At 37.8% G+C, this 21,111-nt stretch overlaps 1 protein-coding gene across 1 annotated transcript in view; it reads left to right on the forward strand.

The window, feature by feature from the left end:
* JAKMIP1 (janus kinase and microtubule interacting protein 1) overlaps positions 1-21,111 on the forward strand; it is an 86,663-nt gene that overhangs the window by 10,402 nt on the left and 55,150 nt on the right. Inside the window, exons 3-7 of the mRNA XM_041464300.1 lie at positions 4,596-5,090; positions 16,496-16,705; positions 17,357-17,476; positions 19,203-19,349; positions 19,960-20,100. Coding sequence (XP_041320234.1) covers positions 4,596-5,090; positions 16,496-16,705; positions 17,357-17,476; positions 19,203-19,349; positions 19,960-20,100 — 1,113 coding nt within the window. The remainder of the gene's footprint in view (positions 1-4,595; positions 5,091-16,495; positions 16,706-17,356; positions 17,477-19,202; positions 19,350-19,959; positions 20,101-21,111) is intronic.

Here is a 21,111-nt window from a genome sequence, read left to right on the forward strand (position 1 = left end):
GAAGAAATCAGAAGAACAACTGATAAACTAAAATTGGTGCCAATTATTTTAAATAGTGTGCAAAAAGTACTAAATATCCCCAAACCTCCAATCACTGAAATTTGCAATCACAGCAATACAATGGCATTAGCTTACTGACAAGGAAGTATTGTATTTGACCTTACTGAAAATTGTGTGTTGTAAAAAGAATTGTTTTCAAAATCAAACATCAGCACCTTATTCAAAGAATGTCCCTTTAAATGCCTATGAAGAATATCAATTAACTGGAAACTGTTTGTGTAGGAGTCCTAATTTGATTTGCTGAGTTTATGTGTGGCATTGTTCTGAGCTATTCATTGATGCATCTGACTGATGATGAAACAGATCCATCAATATTTGTCTATCTGGCATATGTTCAACTGGTATTTAGGTAATCAAGAGGACACAGAGGATTCATCAAATATTAATTCATCAAATACATTTGTATTTATGAAGATTAGCAGTTACTTTTATGTATTTCTGTATGTTATTTAAAATATGGACAAGCCAGTAAGGTTATTTCTATTCTGTTATTTACTGAAATCAGTTAGTGCATTTTGCTTTGCACAGGGCAGTTCTGGAGAATAATCCACGTGCAGGTGGGTTTATCTGTATTTGAATGGGGATACTGTAGTTGCAGGAGTCTCAAAGACTTACCAAGTGGAAAAAGTATGCACTGATAATGTGTTCTCTTCATATAAAGGATCTTTGTTCTAGCCTTTTTTCTGTTTATCAGTGTAAAATGTGGAACACCTGAATAACAACTTTTCTGTGCATTCTAGTTTCATTAACATCCTTGTGTGAGACTCAGCTTTGAAAGGTCCTATTTTTTGCATTTTAATTTACAAAGTAAACCCATCACAAATGTCATCCTCAGATTTGATTTTTTTACAGAGGAAAAAGAAATCATAAAGCCTTAATTTGTGTTTGAATGATGCAATAGGTTCAGAAAATACCAGCCAACTAAATTTGTGTTCCCTTGGAAATTTTTCTTCTTCACAGAGTAAAGCAAAAAGTCAAATCTCTTACGGGTCAGGGGTATTGGTAAATTAAAAGATAAGTCAGGGTCTTTTCTATTTTCTTTCTCATCCAACTTCTCTTGCTGTTGATTGATAGAATGATGACAAATTTTAAAACAAGTTGCACAAACTACTTAAGCTTTTTAAAACCACACACTATGAAATTTAGTAGTGGCTAATACCCTTTATAATTTACAGTTCAGTAAATTGCATTATTTCACTGGTTTTTTGTGTCTCGGTGCTTCTGCTCCCCCCTCACTGACCCATCTAGCCATGCCATTGTAGAAGGCTATCAGACTGGTCAAGTGTGATTTCCCCTTGGTAAATCCATGCTGACTATTCCTAATTACCTTCTCTTCTCTGACATTCAAATTTGAAGTTTCTTGCAAAAAGCAGTGTGGAGAGTATCCCTCCTGTGATTGACTACTGTGCCACAAATTAAAAACCCCCACAGTTAAATCCAAGAGAAAAAAATGAGGTAGTCCTGAATAAGTACTTATAATAACGTTTTTATTGGGGCAGTGGTTTGGTAGCACTTGGAAACACATATTATTTAATAGGTTATTACCTTTTAGAAATGCATCGTTTTAAAATTATTCCATTTACTCTCATCATAAGGCTGAACTGTTATTTTTCTGTCTCAAGTGTGCAAAACAACTTGCCATAGAAAACAACACAAGATGCAAATATCTAAGAAAAATACAATTGTATTGTTTTAAAGAAAATTCTGCTTTCAGGCACTTTTTAGACATAGGAAAGGAGAGAAGCAATGATGCTTAGCATTATTTTTTGAAGAAGCTAAGTTCTGCTGTGACAACAACATTGTATCAAACATGCACCAATTATTACATTGTTAATTTAGAAAGGTAGACAGTAACTGGTTTATTGGTGCCCTGATAGCATGCCTGACTTTGTTTTCCTGTTCACTTAATTTCTTAGATAGAATAGTTTTCTTCATATTAAAAAAAAACAAAAAAAAAAAAACCAAAAAAGTGAGACTCAGGCATATGGGAAAATGCCACACTACTATTTTCACTTCATTCTTGTTCTGGAAGCCAGACAAGTAGAGAAAACCACAATGTGCAGGAGAGAGGGAGAGGGACTGAGGGGTGCGGGAAGGACAGATTATGGCTTTCAGAGAAGATCAGACAGACAGATCTAACTTTCCATCTTCTCTGAACAAAAGCAATAATAGGAAAAGATGTTTTCAAGACCTGGAATTGGGATGCGTCTTTTTTTTCTGGATCATGAGGTGTAATAAGCGTTTAATATGCTGTGGTTTTTTGAAGGATTTTTTTGTGGATTTTGAAGGATTCCCAGGGTTTTTGTAAGCATTCAAATTCTTCTTGTTTAAATTCCTCTTACTGAAGCTTTTAGGTAAAATTAGTAGTGATATATGATAGTACTCAGTTACTCTGAGTGGTTAATACATGTTCTCACAGACAGCAACAGTGCATATAGGTTTTGCCTTGCTTTCCCTTAATTCAATCAAAGATGAAAAAAACTGAGCAAGTATGCTAATTTGGTGACTCAGCACTCCTCCAAAATGTCAAAATCTATTTCTCATTTATTAAAACTTCTTTTAGGAAGTTAAACTCATGAATGTGTTGTGTTGAAAACTGCCTTTCAGTTGTATGCTTTATGTGTCATATGACTAATTTAAAATTACTGTGGTTCTGGGGGTATATTATCTGTGTTTGTATGTGCCATTATGCAGTTTGTTTCCCTGTGTTGTCATTAGTAGGTTTCATTGCTCAATTTAATTTCAATTTTCTTAGCTCATCAGTAAGGCAATAAGTAAATAATGAGTGTTGTTTCATTTTCGAATTTATCTATAAACCACTCTGTTTGCTTCTGATGGTAGATAGGTGGGTTAGTGACTTAGTTTTGTTACAGCATCATGGAATGGTTTGCATTGGAAGGGACCTTTAAAGATCCTCTATTCCAGCCTCCCTGCCTTGGACTCTCCTATGGAATTGGGTACCCTAGTGCAAGCACTGAAAATCACTGCTATCCACTGTAGGCTTGGAACTAAATGTCATCCCACTGAAAGAAATAATACATGGATATATCCTGCAGATAATTTCCAGTAGTCAGATTTACCATTTGGGGAAGAAACCTAACCTCTGTCTCTCTTGATAGAGATACATTCTCAGAATCATCCTGGAACAGAGTGACAATATCTATAAAATCTGCATGTGACAGTGTCTGATTCAGAGCTATTACCTTTTGAACAGCTCTAATTATAGTGCTCTCCCAGGTGGTGTTTAGTCAGCAGCGCATCTAGGTTACTTTCATAAAAATGTGTGATACCCTTCCTTCCTTCTTGCTCCAATCTCTTCCTTTCTTTGAATCAAGAGTAAGTTTGAGTTGGTTAATTTTCAAAGCTACTGTTCAAAATAAGAGGATTGTAACATTTTCTGCACAGGAAAAGTCTGCTGTCCCAGCTGTCTGACTTCAGGTCAAGTTGTGGTGGGTTGATCCTGACTGGACTCCTCTCTGATCAAGTTGCAATTCTGGCTTAATTTAGTGTAAATTAAATGCATCACATAACTACAGATCACAGCTTTGTGTTGCACAGGTAGAAGCAGATGTGGCAGTGACTAACATTTTGCTGGTTGATAGCCTCCTTTTAACATGAAGCTTTATTTGCTATGTACGTTTGTATTGTCATTGATTGTTAAAAGACAATTTTTGAAACCTCTGCCTCTGATAGAAGTTTTGGCAGTCTCAGTATGGGGATAGTTGAAAGATGTTACTGAAACTATGAATGATGAAATACATTATAGCCTTTCTGGAATACTGCAATAGACAAGTGAGCCTTTCTCTTTTTTCCTCCTTTATTCTAAATTAACATCTAATCCCACATGGAAAAAAACATTGCTTTCCATGCAGCCTGCTGAGCATCATTTTATAATGAGGTTTCATCACAGTGGATATTGCTATAATAGTCTATAATATTTTTCCACTGCTCCCTCCCCAACCCTTAGACTCACTGGCCTATAGTTTCTGGAATGTCTGGGGACATGAATAGTCTCAGTTTTGGGGTGAGATCTGAGGTCCATTGAGTAGACTTGATTTTTCAAAAGGTCAATTCTTTTGGTTTATATAAGGATTTTCCCATTAAAATAGCTAAAAAATTAAGAAATCCAAAATAGAAGTATTTCCAGCATAAACATAAAGTCTTTTCCCTGTTTGAGTAATTTTCCATTTGCTTGTAGAGTGCAGTAGAGGGGTTATGGGTGAGAATAGCCTGGTGTGGTTGGTACAGGAAATAAGGAGATAACTAGAGTGTATGTTGGTCAGTTTTATTTTATTCCCTAGATCTATGAGAACTCATTACCAGTTACACATCCGTGTAGCACATTCCTTAACATGCACATGGTCTTTTTCCAGCCCTGTTTCTCCATTTGTTCACTGGAGAGAAGTGTGCAGTCTTTGCTTTTGAATATTCAAGATAGGTTTTTAAGAACAGTTTCTTAAAAGAAAGGCAGTTTCCTTGGTGACTTTAAGTAGTGGAGTGGTGCTTGTCAGTCAGTATTTTATATTTTGTTCCAGGTGGGTAAACTGAGAGAAAAAATCCAAGAGGTTAAGCAAGAAAGGGAGCAGGAGCAGCATAAGCACACTGCCTATGTTTCTGAACTGAAAGCCAAGCTCCACGAGGAGAAAATGAAGGAACTTCAGAGCGTCAGAGAGCTACTGATCCGGCAGCATGAGCAGGAGGTGGCAAGAATGGTGAAAATCAAAGATGGTGAAATTCAGCGTTTGCAGTCAACAGTCAATGTCCTGCGGGACGGGGCGGCTGACAAGGTGAAGACGGCGCTGCTGAGTGAGGCTAAGGAGGAGGCTCGCAAGGCGTTCGACGGGGAACGAATGAAGCTGCAACAAGAGATCTTGGAGCTGAAATCTGGCAAAAAGCAGCTTGAAGAAGCTCTGAACAACATTATGCAGGCAGATAAGATGAAGGCTGCGGACCTGCGCACAGCTTATCAGTCCCACCAGGATGAGATCAATAGAATAAAGCGGGAGTGTGAGAGGGAGATCCGCAGGCTGGTGAGTTCACTAAGCAATGCTGCTTATTTCAGTTTATAGCAGGTATTGATACGTTGCTGTATGTGCATGTAAATGTCAAAGCAGCCTTTGGCAGTGCTATCTTCCATCAGTGCTGATTGCTACAACTGTTTCCACTGTTTCTCATCCTTACAGCAAAGGTGAGCCTTGGCTCCATAGCTTATCCAAAACAGTCCAAAGCTTTATGTCCCACCAAAGAGAATACAAGTCAAGCATGACTTTCCAGAATGAATTTTCTCAACAGATCAAAGAAATAGACTTTCCCCTTCCTAGTTGCTCACCTATACTCCTGGTGACCAGAACAAGTCAGGGATTGTTCACTGGACAGTGCAAGAATGCCTTGTGAGACGGCAAAATTAAATTCACGTAGGGTTTTATATTTAAATTGGAGGAACCAGTTGTGCTGAAACAAGACAGTCTCTTTGCTTCTTTTGCATCTTTATTCAGGTCATTCAATATGAAGCACTGTTGCCCTTTCAGAATTACTGTGTTTTTTCTATAGCAGCAGAAAAGTTAGGGCCTAGGACAGCAGGCTTTTTTCATGCCTCATAAACTCTAGGAATTCAGCACAGATGGCAGACTATGCTGTTTGTATAAAATCAAAATCCAGGCGGTATTTCCTGACAGTGGGTGCCCCAAATTATTCAGCTTTGTAAAATGTAAAGAATCGAAGATGGGCTGTACACAGTAATACATTTAGAGAGATCTTCATCAAGTGACACTTCTGTTTGATAACATGATATTTTCTATATGTATGTATATACCTAATGGTTTATCTGCACAAACTAGCAGTATGATAGCTATGTAAATAAAATAAAAAAACACAATAAGCATAATATTTATGTTATGTCAAGTAGTACAGACTTTTAATAGAATGAAACATCAGTTTCCTTAGGAAATTATCTTGTGGGTTTGAATTTGTGCAGAAATGACCTCTTATTTCTTGTAATCCTCAGAAAAAATTTGATGAGGACAAGCTGCAAACTGTAATATCTATTTAATGCTGCTAGTTTTCTGTCTGAGACAATGAAAGCTTTTAATGCAGTAAATATTTATGCTTTAAATTAATTGGATGTTAATAGAGTCTCAACGGTATTAATTTTGTTCATTAATTAAGACCACTGCAAAGACCGACAATGTGGAGTTTCTGCAAATGTCCTTTCTTTCATATTCTGTTCTCTATTAGACATGTAAAATTCTAAAATCATGGCTATGAAATACAGACAATTATAAAAAGTATTAAAGAAGACAGAATGTTGATACATTCTGTCATATGTTTTTCTGGAGGACATTTTCTAAATGAATTTAACCTCCTCCAAGAAGGGTTTCAAAGGAAATATTTAGCTCTTCACTGTCAAGAGTAGAAGTTTTCAACCTGCTGTTGTGCAAAGGTGATGAAGAGGGGCACTCTGTTTTCTGTCTGGCACAAAAAAAAATTCTGTGAAGTCATTCAAAATTTTAATTGTAGCCTTGCTGGGCCTGTGTTACTCAGTACATCTGAAAAGGTGAATATATGTTGTTTCCTTTTCCCAGCACCAGAGGAAGCCTGCTGCTGGTCTCATGGGCTTTCTCAGGAAATGTTTATATCTTCCTCCAAGAGTCTTGTGCTGCCTTCTAGTGCCTCCCTTCCTTTCATATAATGAATTTCAGTTTTTTCCTTAAATTCAGTGGTTTGTGGAGTTTTTTGAAAGATTTCTTCTAGGAATCCTTCCAGGAATTTAGGTAGTTGTTATTGCACAGAGCAGTCTTTAAATCTGGGATGAGGTAAAAAATACTGCAGGGTTCCTAGATAGGTTCTCTTTTCCTTTGAGAGAGCATATGGGATTATAAAATCTGATCAGTGGGGTATTTCCCTCTCTCCTGTCCCCTCCATTTAATTAGTTCAAGGGATGCTCGCCTTCAATTTCAGATTAACCTTATCAGCTCTGGATTTGGGGCTCTTCATTGGTTTGTACCATCCTGTGAGATTAAATTATCAGGATGTGAAAGGAAGTGTTATTAATATTAGCACAGTTCTGTAAGTGAGTTTCAATTAATGTTCTCTTTTGTATGTGTGCAGTGTTTTGTGGCACTATTAAGAAACCAGCATCTTTGGGATTAACGACCTAAATGGGCTGGCCATACTGTAATTCAGATTCAGATAGAGTAATTCAGGATGCAGTCTGATTGTCTTATCAGACTTGGCTGATTTATTTTGCATTTCAGATCACAGATTACTTTTGTGAACGTTTTTCTTATAGATATTGCAGCTAGAAAAAAAATCTGTATTTTGCCATTAACTTTAATACCCATGCCTAATCTGACTAAAATCTTACAATTCTTGGCTGCTATTAAAAAAATAAGTTATGAGAAAGGAAAAAAGAAAAATCCATTTTCTTTGTGTATATTGACTATATTTTTAAAAAAACATGATTAATCAGTTTGGGGAGTGTTTTCATAGTTTTGAATCGAACCATGAAAAATACCCAACAAACTTCAACAGAAACAAGAGTGGATGGCTAAGGTCCTGGTGCTTAATAAGAGAAAGTAAAATATCTATTTGGCAAAACATACAATGCACTTTTTCTGTGTGCAGTAAGAAATTATACTAGGATTTTTCGGTTCTTGTAATTAAAAATGTAACAGTAATATAATTTTTCCATTAATTTAAAGAATGCTAATTGCTGTGGATTTTATTCCCCCACCCTCCAAGAGAATACATCCTTGTTGTATATATGCATCAGCACAATGTGCTGGCAGCTATGAAACCAGAAGTAAAAATAGCTAGTAAGAAACTGGAGGGACAAATGAAACAGATGTCTTGGAAGTAAAGAGGCACCTTGGAGAATAAGATAAGAAAAAAGGAACAGTTATTATTTATTTTGTTCAGACCATATTTTCTGAGTAGATGAGTCTGAACAGTTGTATTGTTCCACAGAATGAAAACTGTACAAAAGCACACAAAATAGCAATTTCAGCCAATTTTTCTTAGTCCTTGATTAAGCTTGCCATTTAACTGACTTGGGCTGATAATCAGGTTTGAAGTTAGTTTTCAGAGGTAAGTAAAGTTGCTCTCTTTTTCCTGACAGTCCTGAAATAGCCTGCTCACATTGTGGGTGATCCTTGGAAACAGCCCAGCCTCATTCTGTTGCCAGCACAGGTGTGAAGGAGGCCTTGGCTATTGACTGCAGCGTGTTAGTTCAAAGTTGCATTCATGCTGGGACCACTTGGAAACCATTTTTAAGCAGGCCCTTACATTGCAAGGCACATTTCTCTAGGAAATGGACTATTTGCAGTGCTTGCCTTGGAAAATATATGCAAAAGCCCAGTCATTAAAAGGATATTGAATTATGACATCACTGATCCACTAATTTTTTAAAAAAACTTGACTGTTTATTTTGTGAATACTTAATACAATATTTAAACTTTGGAATGAAAAAATGACACTTGCACCCTGCATTTTGTGTGTATGTCTTAGTAAACACTGTTTCTTTTATTGGAAATGTCTTTAACACCAAGCCTTTTACTTATTTTCCAGCTAAATACCATTCTACCCTGTTAAAATCTTTACACATATGGTCTTCCTAAACATTCTTTAACAGCTTGGATTGAAATTAACTGAAAGACTTCAGTATAAAACAGACCCAATTTTCTTAACCACAAAATCATTAAGATTCCACTGATTGTATTAGATGCACAATAAGCTTCCTGTTTAAGAGGGCACAGAGTAGACCAGATGAATTAAATTTGCATATTTAAATTGTATTTTCAAGTAGCCTTATAAAAATTGTCTAAAGAGCAATGTGACAGTACTGCAGATTCATACTTGCAAGGCAGAAAATCCTTTTTCTGCTAAGAGCATCAAAGTAAAAGAAATTGTTTTCAAGGGGTGATTTTTAGAAGTTCCTGATCAGCAGTGATTTATGGAGACAGATGCACTATTTAAGTGTCCTTAATCTCCTTAGTCCAAATTATATTACTGCATAAATAAAAAACTCCTTCCAGTGTAGAACACTGCTTCTGGGGTTTCCCAAATAAATATAATGCAGGACATCAAAGAATATAATTCAAACTAATAGATGAAGCAGTTTTTAAAGGTAGAAGTCCAGGCAATTTCACTGAAGCTTCTCTTCAAGAGAAAACACATGGTGTGGATTGAGCTCATGTATCATTTATATTGATTTTTTAAAACTAGTATTTCAGTTTTTGTGTCTGTGTGTAACGCAGCATCTCACATTCTAAGCAAAGGCTTCTGGAAAGTTTTTTTTTTTAGAATTAAGAATTAGGTTGCTCCAGTTTAGGACAGCCCAAAATTTCAACTCACATCCTTCACAAATTCATACTCTAACCTTGCACAACTCTTAATATGGTTGTCTGTCTGTCCTTAGTATGGATATACTCATACTAATAAGGTGTCTATGTCTTTAATGTGATTTAGCATTGGTAGTATAATACAGTCATGGCAAATTTAGATGGTGAGGGCTCTCCAGGTCAGCTGGTCCAGTGTCCTGCTTGAAGCAGAGCTGCTTTGAAGGTTGGGTCAGGTTGCTCTGGGCCTCTTCCAGTCCAGTTTGAAACCTCCCAAGGTGGAGTTCAGCAGAGACAGCCTGCCCTAAAGCCCAGTCCCTGTGAGATTTCTTTCTTGTTCTTCTTATTTTGATTGTCACTATTGTCCTTTTGCTGTGTGTCTTGGAGAAGCACATGCTTTGTTCATGGCTGTATTCCCCTTTGGATGGCTCGATGGATATTTGCTGTTTTAACTCATCCTGCCTGCTTCCTTTGGCTGGCTGAGCAAGCCTGGCACCTTCGCCATTCCTGCAGTGCTGGATGCTGCAGCCCCATAGTGGTCTTACTGGCCTTCCTCCAGTTATGTGGCACTTAGGCCAGTTTGTCAATACCTTCTTTTTTGTGCTGGGGAGCCCAGAAGTGGCTCTGGTGCTCCTGGCATAGTTTCCCGTATGCTAAATGAAAAGCTAAATCTTTTTTGGTACACCCCTCCTGGTTTGGCCCAGTATCAATTTAACTTCAATCATTGCAAGTTGTCACCACTGACCCATATCCAACTTGCCCTACACAATGCAAAGATCTTTCTTTTTGTCTTTCTATTTTTCCTCTTTTCTTCTTCCCACTGCAAAACTGCCAACTTCAATTGGCATCCAGCAGGCACTTGAGTTCTCCCAGGGGCAGGACATTGTACCTTTCTTAGGCAAACTTTATGAGGGTTTCTTGGCTCATTTCTCCAACATGTCAGAAAGCTCCTCTGAATGGTCCTTGTATCCTCTAGTATGGTAACAGCTCCCCTGAATTTGGTATCATCTACAGATTTGGGGAAAAGTGCATTCCATTTCTTCATATGAGCAATTGACATGAAAAGTAATAGAAGCAAAAGTTTAATGCTCCACCAAACCCCAAATTACCTACTGATGGGAACAGTTTTCTAATAGCATTCGTGTTCTCCTGCATTACCATTACGAGGATTTTGCCATTTTAAGGCAGTGGGATTTGTATCTTTGTGCTACTTTCATCACTGGGGGCAGTGCAGAGACATTTGTCTCTGAAAATTCTGGAGCAGAGGGACAGTTGGCTGTTGGCAGGGGCACTCCCTGCTGGCCTGAGGAGAAGGGTGGAGCCTGGCTTTCCTCACTTCACTTGTGCACTGGCACGTGTGTGTGAGTTTGGACTCCTAAGCAGCCTCAAATTTTAAGACTGGAAAGCTGAGCTTTGAATCATCCGAGGCAGTCGTGCATGGCTGGGCAGAGCTGCAGCGTGCTGCTTCTCGGCCGCTTAACCCCGCATGTATTTCACACACAGCTGCTGGTATCAAATGCTAGGCTGCTCCCTGGATTTTGCCATCTGTTTCAGACACGTGTTTTAGCTGCATTCCAAGGCTGAGCTAATCTGCAGCAGAGACCCACCACCTCCAGCTTTGTAGAACTGCAAATAATACTTGGCTTTCTGTCCTCTGAAGATTTATGCTTCTTCTAGGAGCTCACAGGGCAGCATTCCAGCCAGATGCTGTTTTTACTTGAATCAAGCAGATCTAATGAAACTTTTTTCATAGTGCAGGCTCATCATTTTCTGTTTGTTCTTAATATTTTCTAAAAAGTTAGGAAGGTCACAAATTTGACTTTTATGTCTCCTTACAAAATTTGGGACAGTATTAAAACCCACAAAAGTTACATGTGGTGTAGCGCCCGGTCAAAATAAATCTCCTCAAATTTGTATTACTTAGTTTTGCTATATTCTTATCTTTCTGACTACTTTTTCATTACAGTTCTGTCAATGAACGCTTGGTATAGGTAATAGGAAAAGTCCAGTAGTAGAAGTTGTAACTGGATTTTGAGAAAAATGTGAGAAACCTTATCAGTAAGTTCTGGAATGTTCTGCCGATGTGATGCTTCTTGTATAATTTATCAAAACTTCTAAAGAGATTTCCACACTTCAGAAAAATACTTGGGAAAAGCTGCTAAAAGGAGGAAATTATTGATTGTTGGTTTTTTTAGAAAAAATTACACATGAAATTAAGAATAAATCCTATCCACTTCTGTCTGTGACTCTTATTATTCCACAGAATGGTTGGCATCTCTTGTCCTTTTTCCCCCTAAGTGTCCCAAATAAGCAGCAAACATTTATTTGAATAGCAGCAAACATTTATTTGAATTTGTAGGGAATACTGTACACAGCTCTGGAATGTTTTAATTCTTTTTTCCACATGGGCTTTCAGCTTGGAGTATTGTTGTTAGGTCTTAGTGTCCCTTTATAAATGTAAAAGATGTTAATTCTTTTTAGTTCAATCTTTACCTGTTTTTTTTTTTTTTAATAGCATCTTCTTTTACTTCTGTATAGTAACCAGCAATCCCTCTGTCATGATAGCCCTATTTTCAGTGTCAAGCACTTAGTATAAAGGTTAATTAAATTTCTGCTGGAGAAGAGCACTGTAGAATTTTTTTCTGCAGTTGGCTAGGAGATAACTTTGACAAGGGTGGGTAAAGAAGAAGGTCTTACACTTGGCAATGCAGCAGCTGGCTTTTTCCACTTTGGAAACTGAATATGTCATTGCCTTGATAGATGTAGCTTTTAATTCCCTGGGAATTTCTCTTTCAGCTTCATGAGAGACTAAAGTTCCCCCAAAGGTCTCTTGACTTTCTTTCACTGTAGCCATTGAAGTGTGGCATAATTGGCAGGGGATGCTTTTTCTCATGACTGGCTTGGTTCTCTTTCATGTTTGATAAATATTATTAAAAGGGTAATTTCTGCTCATTTCTCTTAGCTGTAAGGGGGCAGTTAGATACATTTACTTGGGAACCTGCGTAATTTTGACACAGGCTGTAAATGACATAATGCAGGTAGTGTCTGTGGTCAGCAGCTAACATTTGACAGCACAAAACCCTTGAAGAAATGATATTTTAAAAGCTCTAATTTGAACCAAGAGCTCCAGAGTTACTTATGCTACTCAAGGAGATTTCTCAGTAATTTGCCTCTGCAGCTGCTTGTGAATGATCTTATTTTCTTTAAATCCTCTTTCAGAGGGTATTTCTGCTACTTTTCCTCTCAAGGCCTATCACTAAAAATATGTTCTAACCTCATGTTGCTCCACTGTCTTCCTACCACAGACTTTTGTACTGACTTGTACCACCCTTAACTGCATAAAGAAAAATAATCACTGTTCTAAAGTACTTTAAAATCCATGCAAAAGAGAATATAAAAGAGTTCATGTGACCCTGTTTTACTTGGTAGCTGCAGAAAGTGGGTAAATTTGTTTTAAACTGAGACAAATTTGAAATCTTCAAGTATAAACAACACTTGGAAGGAATTTCTGGGATTGTGCACTTGATTTATGCAATATGTGAGAGTGCAGTGTATGATTGGGATGTCATTGTGCTAAATATGTTGGAAGAAAAGATGGTATCTATCCTCTGTACCTTATTGAGGGGTCTCAGATGAGTTGCAGAATAGGCAGGAACCTGTGAAAGCAGTAGTGGGAGTTAGTGCATGCAGGTTCCAGTGTCACATGTTGGTCCTTCAAGTACAATGCCATGGTAGAAAACATGAAAACACTTCTTAATCTGATCTGCTGAAAGGCTTCTGCGCCTGAAAGCTTTCTTATAAACTCTGTCACTTAGTCTAATAAAAAAATACTCCTTCTCTTTAAGACCATGTAGATTCTTAGAGAGTCTTGGCTGCGACAGCGTTGCTTCCACAACATGTGATGGATTAAAATAGAGGCAGCAGGGAAACTGGATTAATCCATTTTGATTTTCATTTGCCTAATGGAAGATATGCTTCTCCCCACTAAAATAGAGACCATAATACATATGTCTAAAATACATACCTAATGCATACCTAATTACATTAATTGGTTGGCCTTTATGCTGCCAACTTTTCTTTCCTTCATGTAACAAACTGTGGCTCCAGTTCTCCAGTGGGTTCTCCAGTGGGACAGAACTGACATGGAGACTTTGTTTGAGCTTTTACAACTATCAGAATATATAATACTAGGCTAAACTAAAGTCTTCTTCTATGGCAGCTTATGTTCAGTTTAAACCTAAACCATCTCTCTCTTTTTCCTAGTCATGACTCCTCTTTCATTGCCTCCTGGGCCCCTGACATACCATCTATTCCACATGGAGCTGAGGGAGGTTGCATTGCTGTAAAATACTTCTATTCCTTCCCCCCCCCCCCCCCCCCCCCCCTCCCCCCCCCCCCCCCCCCCCACTCTGGACCAATTTGTGCTCTCTGTTAAGAAAACAGGCAGGGAAGATGAATTTGCTCTTCACCATGCAAGGCTAAGAAAGACAGTAAGGCTTTGGGTGAGATTGCTGTAGATGTAAGAAAGCTGAGACATTAACTAGGTCGATGCAGTTACATTGGATGAACAGAGGGTGTAACCATTCCCTTGAAGAGAGCACAATTGTACTGACCCCCATGCTTCTGAAGCACAGTTTGGAGGCATTCTTGATGCAGTTCTAATAATCTTTATCAGTTTGTGGTAAGTTAGCTGCTTAGAAATTCTGTGGTCTGGTGGTTTGTGCTTATTAAAAACTAAGCACTATTGCAGTTTTCTGTGTATTTGTGTGTGTGTGTGTGCCCAGGTTTACATGAGTAAGAGGTTTTCTAGTGCATACCTGTAACTTAAAAACCCAAAATAAAAAAGGTTCTGCAATCAATGCTATTTCATGATATCAGTGTTTCAAAGACTTTTAGCTTGACTTAAACATGAGGCATTTGTTGTTATCTGAAAGACTTACCACATGCAGGTTTTTGTGGTAGGAAAAAGAGTAGTAGGAAAAGCAGAGGAGAATTGTGCCTTTGCTTAACCCTCACCTCAAAGCCATGCTCTTTTGTGGCATTTCTTTCTAATTTGTGTGAGCTTGTGTGCTTTGATCAATGGAAGTGTGAGGGGAGGGTGCCGTGGGTGTGACTGTGCTGGTCACATCTGTTTCAAAGGATCAGTTCTGTGTCAGTTCAGCAAGTACCAAGATTGTTGCTTTCCTTTTTTCATCCAACTTAAAGCCTGTGTCATTGCATTTACCATTAAGTTGTGAGAACAGGAAGAGTATGAAATACACTACTAATTAGGTACCTGGAATTAGGGCTGCATATGTGAGCTTGGGTCTTATTGAATGTGTGCCTTGCCTGGGCAGATTCCTGTGTCAGCTATTTGGATGTTCAGTGTGAACACCTGTGTAATTGAAAGTGAAACTGTCCACAGTATTTAGTTACATGACATTTTTTCCTCCCAAGGGCTCCCTTATAGATCAGTGTGCCTGACAGATAGCATTCAGTAAATGAGGCAGCTGCTTAATTTTTGTCATTGCTGTTCACTGCACAGTCCCTCTGAAATCCTGCATGTTGCAAATTCTTCCATTAATAAAAACTGCATTCTTTCCTGCATGTCTTTTTTTGGCATACTTGGAAGTCTCACAAATGTGAGTTGACATACTGGGAAGTATTGTTTTTATTTGCTGTACGAGGAGTTGGGACATAGCAACTTTTCTAAATCAGGGAAGAAATCTCCATCTGAGCCAATCTTCATCAGTTCCAGTTAGAACTTCAGAACAGTCTAGACCTGTTTATTCACTTCAAATCTGACCTCTTTGTCTTTGATCGTGGTTCAGCCAAGCCATCTCCTGCCAGTCAGGTTCTTTACACAAACTAATTTCATGTGCTTTGAGGACTGTGAAAGGATTAAGGCAAGAATCCTGAAGAAGCAAATTGCATCCGATCATGTAATCTCATTGTGTTTAATCCTGTAAATCACTTTGATTGAACTATAAATTACTTCTAGTATGTATTTTTTTCTTTCCCTTCTTTTTTCTTGAGGTGCAACTTGACATAAAGGACTTCTGTGGATGTAGGACTATAATAAACAACAAACATATGATTTAACTAGTTCATTATTCTATTTTTTCAAATAAGATTATCATACTCTTCCAAAATTCTATGCATTTATGTTGGTGAAGAAAACGGTTCTGTAAACTGGAGGAGATACAGCACAGTTCCAATAAATACATTGTTAATAGTTAATGTTCCTGTTAAGAAATCTGTTTCTATAGTAACTGCTGCAGATTGTCACTTCCTCTAGCATTTGGAATAGTACCAAAGTGAATTTAACACTGATGCTGCGAGGGACAAATCCTGTGAGAGCTGCAGTGGATCACTGCGAGCAGTGTGCTTTATTTGGTATGGAGATGTATGAACACACAGTTCAGTAACCAGAGAGGGTGTTTAAGAGCTCTTTCTTCCTACCCTTTATTCTTATGGTCTGTGTGCACTTACTTTTTTCCTTCTACACAAAGACTAGTCCTCATTTCAATCTTATAACAAGGGCACATAAAATACATAGGTATGCTTAAGATTTTAATTTTAAAAATTGTGCATGTATATGCTACTAATTCAAATGTCTGTGAAGAGATTCACCACACATGATATTCACTAATAAAAAGGGAGTCAACATGGGGCATATGTCTGTGGCTCAAGCTTTGGAACAAAGCCCAGGTGAGTTTTAAAGGTTGTGTTTGTCTTATGTTGTACTAATTGTGTTTCTTCACTGAAACATAGTGAAAGCAGGTTTTTCTTCTCCATATAGAAGTGTGTATCCTCAGGTGAAGTGGATGTTTTCAGTGGCTGTGTATTCTGTTTCACTGCATGTTTGCATCTAATTTTGTTTGTCTCTTGAGTTGAGACTGGACCAAGGAAACTCTTGATCAAGTGAAGGCTGAACCTTTTTTAAGGACAGAGAAAAAGACTACAGAGAAGATATATTTTCTTTTTGGCAGCCACAGTTTTAATGCTGGTGTAATTCTGAGAGAAACAGAACTTTGTTTTTACAAATTGGTGTGTTTGCATGCATTTGCAAGCACTTGGGGATGTTACAGAAACTTCCTTCATGCATTATTTCTTTCCAGATGGACGAGATAAAAGGCAAAGACAGGGTGATTCTGGCTCTGGAGAAGGACCTTGGTGTCCAGGCAGGCCACACGCAGAAACTGCTCCTTCAGAAAGAAGCTTTGGATGAGCAGCTTGTCCAAGTGAAGGAGGCAGAGCGATACCACAGTAGTCCTAAGAGGGAGCTTCCTGCAGGAGTGGCAGATATCAGCGAACTGATGGGAAGTCCGGTAAGAAAATGGTGTTTTCTCTAGAGTTCAGCTCTGGAGAACTGCCTGGGTGTTCACATTGGTTTTGTGGTTACTGCTAGGACCAGTTAATGGTAAATGGCCTGGTGCTGCACTGTGCTGTTTTACTGATGATTTAAAAACTCCTTGGACCTCTTAAATTGCAAGGAATATTGAGAAATATGTGGGTAGAACTTCCAGAAATTACACTGTGTGTGATCTTGAGCTGTGAACCTCCATATTTTCTCACTATTTCATTAATTTAGGGATATTTTAACCATTAGAAAATAGGTACTATACTTCTCAAAAACTGACCATGTGATTTTAATCTATGTCCTTTACACTAGAACTATTTTAGCTGAGAGTGAGAAATCTGGTGAGAAGTAACCTGCTATACATGAAATATTTTTTACCTAGATAGTTTTTTTAATTCTTAAACTTTACAGGCATTTCACAAGATGCTGTTCATGAAGCATTTTCCCAGGATGTTATTATTTAGTGTTTCAGTTAATTATAGTAAGTTTTCCAGATACTGATGTACGAGTGTGTTTCAAATTTACACAATACAGTTGCTAAGCTATGATATTAAACTATGGACAGTAAAATATTTTTTAGAAAGTAATTTTATAAATCTGTATGTTTTTGGATGTAAAGGAGCAGCATCTGGATGAACGAGATGTGAGGAGATTTCAGTTAAAAATCGCTGAACTGAATGCTGTAATAAGAAAGCTGGAAGACAGAAATACTCTCCTAGCAGATGAAAGAAATGAACTGGTAAATTAATTAGTAATAACACAGATGGTGACTGGGAGGGCATCTTTACGGCAAAAGATTTAATGTTGGAATGTCAGTGTTATAAATAATTTAGGAATTAGTCCTGGTTGGCCTCAGTCAATTTTATCTAAATGTAACAGAGATTTCTATAGAAATTAATCTTGTGACCATGGAAGACATGGATAGAACCATTCCTGTTCCACAAAAATAAAATTTACAGATTTGTTTTGGGGTCACAGTAATCAAATTAGCTGGTGTGTTGCCTGTAGTACTGTGTAACGATGTTGTGTAAAACATGCATAATCCATGCACTTAAATTGCTGTATTCATCCTTTTGAAATTTGTGACATGCTTATGCTAGCTAGGAGTTTAAAAGGCTGAATGATGAAAAATCTGCCATTTCTCAAGGGAAGTCTCTTAAGTAGGTGAAATTATCCTAGAAGAGGGATAGTAACTTAGACAAAAAGGATATGACATGAATTTTAAGAATGAATTTTATCAGCCTTTATCAGTACTTAATTGCTTGCACTGAGGTTAATGGGAAACTCCCACTGACTGCAATGGGAGGTGAGTTTCACAATAGGAATTTTTACACATGTCCCTTAATGCCCTAATTCTAGTGGCAGTAGAAAAGATTTTTCATTCTAAAAAGATGGAACCTATATATCTGATTCTAAAATTATGTTGAGGGCTGAAGTGGTGCCATGTGTCAGTCCTACAGATTAGTGAAACATTGACATCTTTGTGAGACATTGACATCTCCTTCCTTGTTAATCCTTTCTGTGGGGCTAATTAATGCAAAACATCCCTGAAGGATGCTGAAGTATTGCAATGTATCCTTCATTGTCCCTCTAGATGGAGGGCATGTAAGACTCAGTCAAGTGCTCTTCTTGATTCTAGATTCAGTGGCATAAGGAATATATTTTGAAAGAGATGTGGAGCAGGTATTATATTATGAAACAATAGTAGACATAAAATCAGTAGTATCAGGAAGGCCATGTGATTAAGGCCTGTGACAAATAATTTTCTCAAAGAGTGAAAACCAAATACTCAGTGGATTTATCTCAGGAAAACCAATATGATCTCTTTTTCCTTTCAGAAAAAAACAAATTTTTAAATCTTTTGACTGAGAAGAATAGATTTTTCCCCCAAACAAAACAGCTCGTGGAGTAAAAACAGTGAAATATTAAATACACACAAATGCAAGGAAGAGCAGTAATTTGCTTCATGTAATTGTCTAACATTATAAAACCACAGGAGCAAAATTGAGCAGCTTGAAAATGTCAGCAGAATGCTGAGATTGAATCTGTGCCCTCTGGCTGACTTTCTCATTGCTCTAATTATGCATTAAGAGGAGGAAGAGTGTCCTCCTCTTAAGGGATGGCTAAATTGGTGAAAACAACTTGTCTAGAGACCTAGTTGGTCACAAGAAGCTTATACAAATTGAGATTAGTTCATAAAGAAATCACTATGGTTCATCATAACTGTGTGCCAAGAGCAAAACCCAGTGACCAGATTGAGTGTTTTGGCAGACAATACAAAAATGTTACATCTTGCTTGTTTGGACTTCTGTAGATCTTAGTTCAGCAGTGGTGTATGTCAGATGCCATTTAGCAGGAGAGCTAAACTTTCTGAATTAAGCAAGGCAAGTGAAAACACACCTATTTTTTCTTTCTTTCAAAGGTGAACTAAAGCACAGCTAACTTCATTCCTTTGCCATTTGCAGCTGAAACGTTCTCGGGAGACAGAAAGTCAGCTGAAGCCTTTGGTAGAAAAAAATAAGAGGATGAGCAAAAAAAATGATGATATGTTACAATGTATCCAGAGAATGGAAGAAAAAATAAAAAATTTATCGAGGGAAAATGTAGAACTGGTAAGTAACCATCTCTGGTGAGTAATCATCTCCAACGTCACGTTATGAGAGCACATTGCACACAGTTACTTTGAGGTGGAGGTGCTTGTGAGGCTTTTATTCCAACAAACACATCAGTCTCCACAGTGGGATGGTGCAACTGTCAAATGCAGACAATGCAGCTGAATACTCATATTCTAAATTCAAAGTGGCATGTGCTTTGTGTTGTATCACTTCACACTGATTAAGGGAAAGGAGCCCAGATAGATAAAATGCTTTTGCAGGCTATAAAAAGCTGTGACTAAAAATCAGCTTTAATGAATACTGCTTTTATGATTAGAAGTCAGAAGTGAATTTGAGTGCATGCACAATGCCAGATCACTGAGTTCATTTGTCTGCTAATATTTTTTCCCCAGACTGTTCTTTTATTCTGTTCTAAAATATTTTATGTGAGAGATTAATAGAGGCACATAGAATGTGAGGATTTTTTTTGTTGAAGGAGGCCTTGTGTTGTAGTGGAGTATGCACTGATGGGTTCAAAGAATTCTTGGTTGCTATATCACACATGAGAGTTTTTCTCCTGTTGCAGCAAGACACTTTAAAACATTCTTTATGTTTTTTATTTTTGTAGAAAGAAAAGTTATCTGCACAACCAGCACTGAAGAGGCACACATCTTTGAATGATCTCAGCAGCACACGAGAGGAACAAGAAATTGAATTCCTTAGACTGCAAGTCAAAGAACAACAGCATGTTATTGATGATCTCACAGTGGTAATGTTTATGACTGGTATACACATGTGCATGCACACGCATCTATAGGCAAGCTAAAGATTTGAGAGGAATGCTTTAACTCCAGGTGTAGTAGTGATACAGAAATACTTCTTTGGTGTCAAAGGGTTTTTGTTTTTTCTCAGGTAGTGAATGAATTTTTTGGAATGTGTATGAATCTTTGTATTAAAAATATTTACCTATTACGAGCTGCTTGTGAAAAAAAGTGCATGATCAGCCTTACTTACAAAACTGGCTGTCAACAAATGAGGAACTTGAGTAATGGAGACTTTCCAAAACTTAATGACTAAAACGTGTTGGATGCAAACCCAAGCACTCCTCTGATCTAGAAGTTCTCCTGAAAGAAGGAAACATGGTGTCGTTAATTTCATCTGGCCAAGCATCTCTAGCTGAGCTGGCCATACAAGCTGTATTTAAAAAAGATGGGGAGAACTCTGTGTGGGTCATCAAAGCAAAGGTAGCAGCATGGTTTAGGATTAGAACTGCCCAGCTGCTGCCCTCTGACTCCAGAGCCTTCTGAGGGTGATGCTCTTGGATGTTCGGTGTTTGATCAGGAACCCTTCAAGTTGTGATTGATGAGGAATCTTTCAAGTTGTGTTAGAGGTGTCTGGTGCTATTTAGTGCAATTTGTGACAAACCCTTCTGGTGCTGGCAGAAATTTACACATAATCTCTGAGAGACCCTTTCCATTCCTGGAGCAGCATCTGGAACTCAGGCAGACTCAGACATCTCAAATGGCACTTCTGACTGCTGCAAAATTATAAAAAGAATTTAAAAGCCTTCTGTCTAAATAGAAAATTAAAGAATTGGATACATCATTGAAAATAAAAATAGAAGGCCCAAAAAGGAAAAAGAAGAAGGTGTGTTATTGCTGTATGTGGAACATTGTCTCCGTTCCTGGCAGTTCCTTTGAGATTTTGACCCAGGATTTTTCTCTGAAATCAGTGCCAAAGTTCAATGTCTGTGTGCATTCTCCAGTGTCCCAGTGTTACA

The sequence above is a fragment of the Pyrgilauda ruficollis genome, unplaced genomic scaffold (genome assembly GCF_017590135.1).
Source record: "Pyrgilauda ruficollis isolate IOZ18807 unplaced genomic scaffold, ASM1759013v1 scaffold1, whole genome shotgun sequence".
In the NCBI taxonomy this organism is placed as follows: domain Eukaryota; kingdom Metazoa; phylum Chordata; class Aves; order Passeriformes; family Passeridae; genus Pyrgilauda; species Pyrgilauda ruficollis.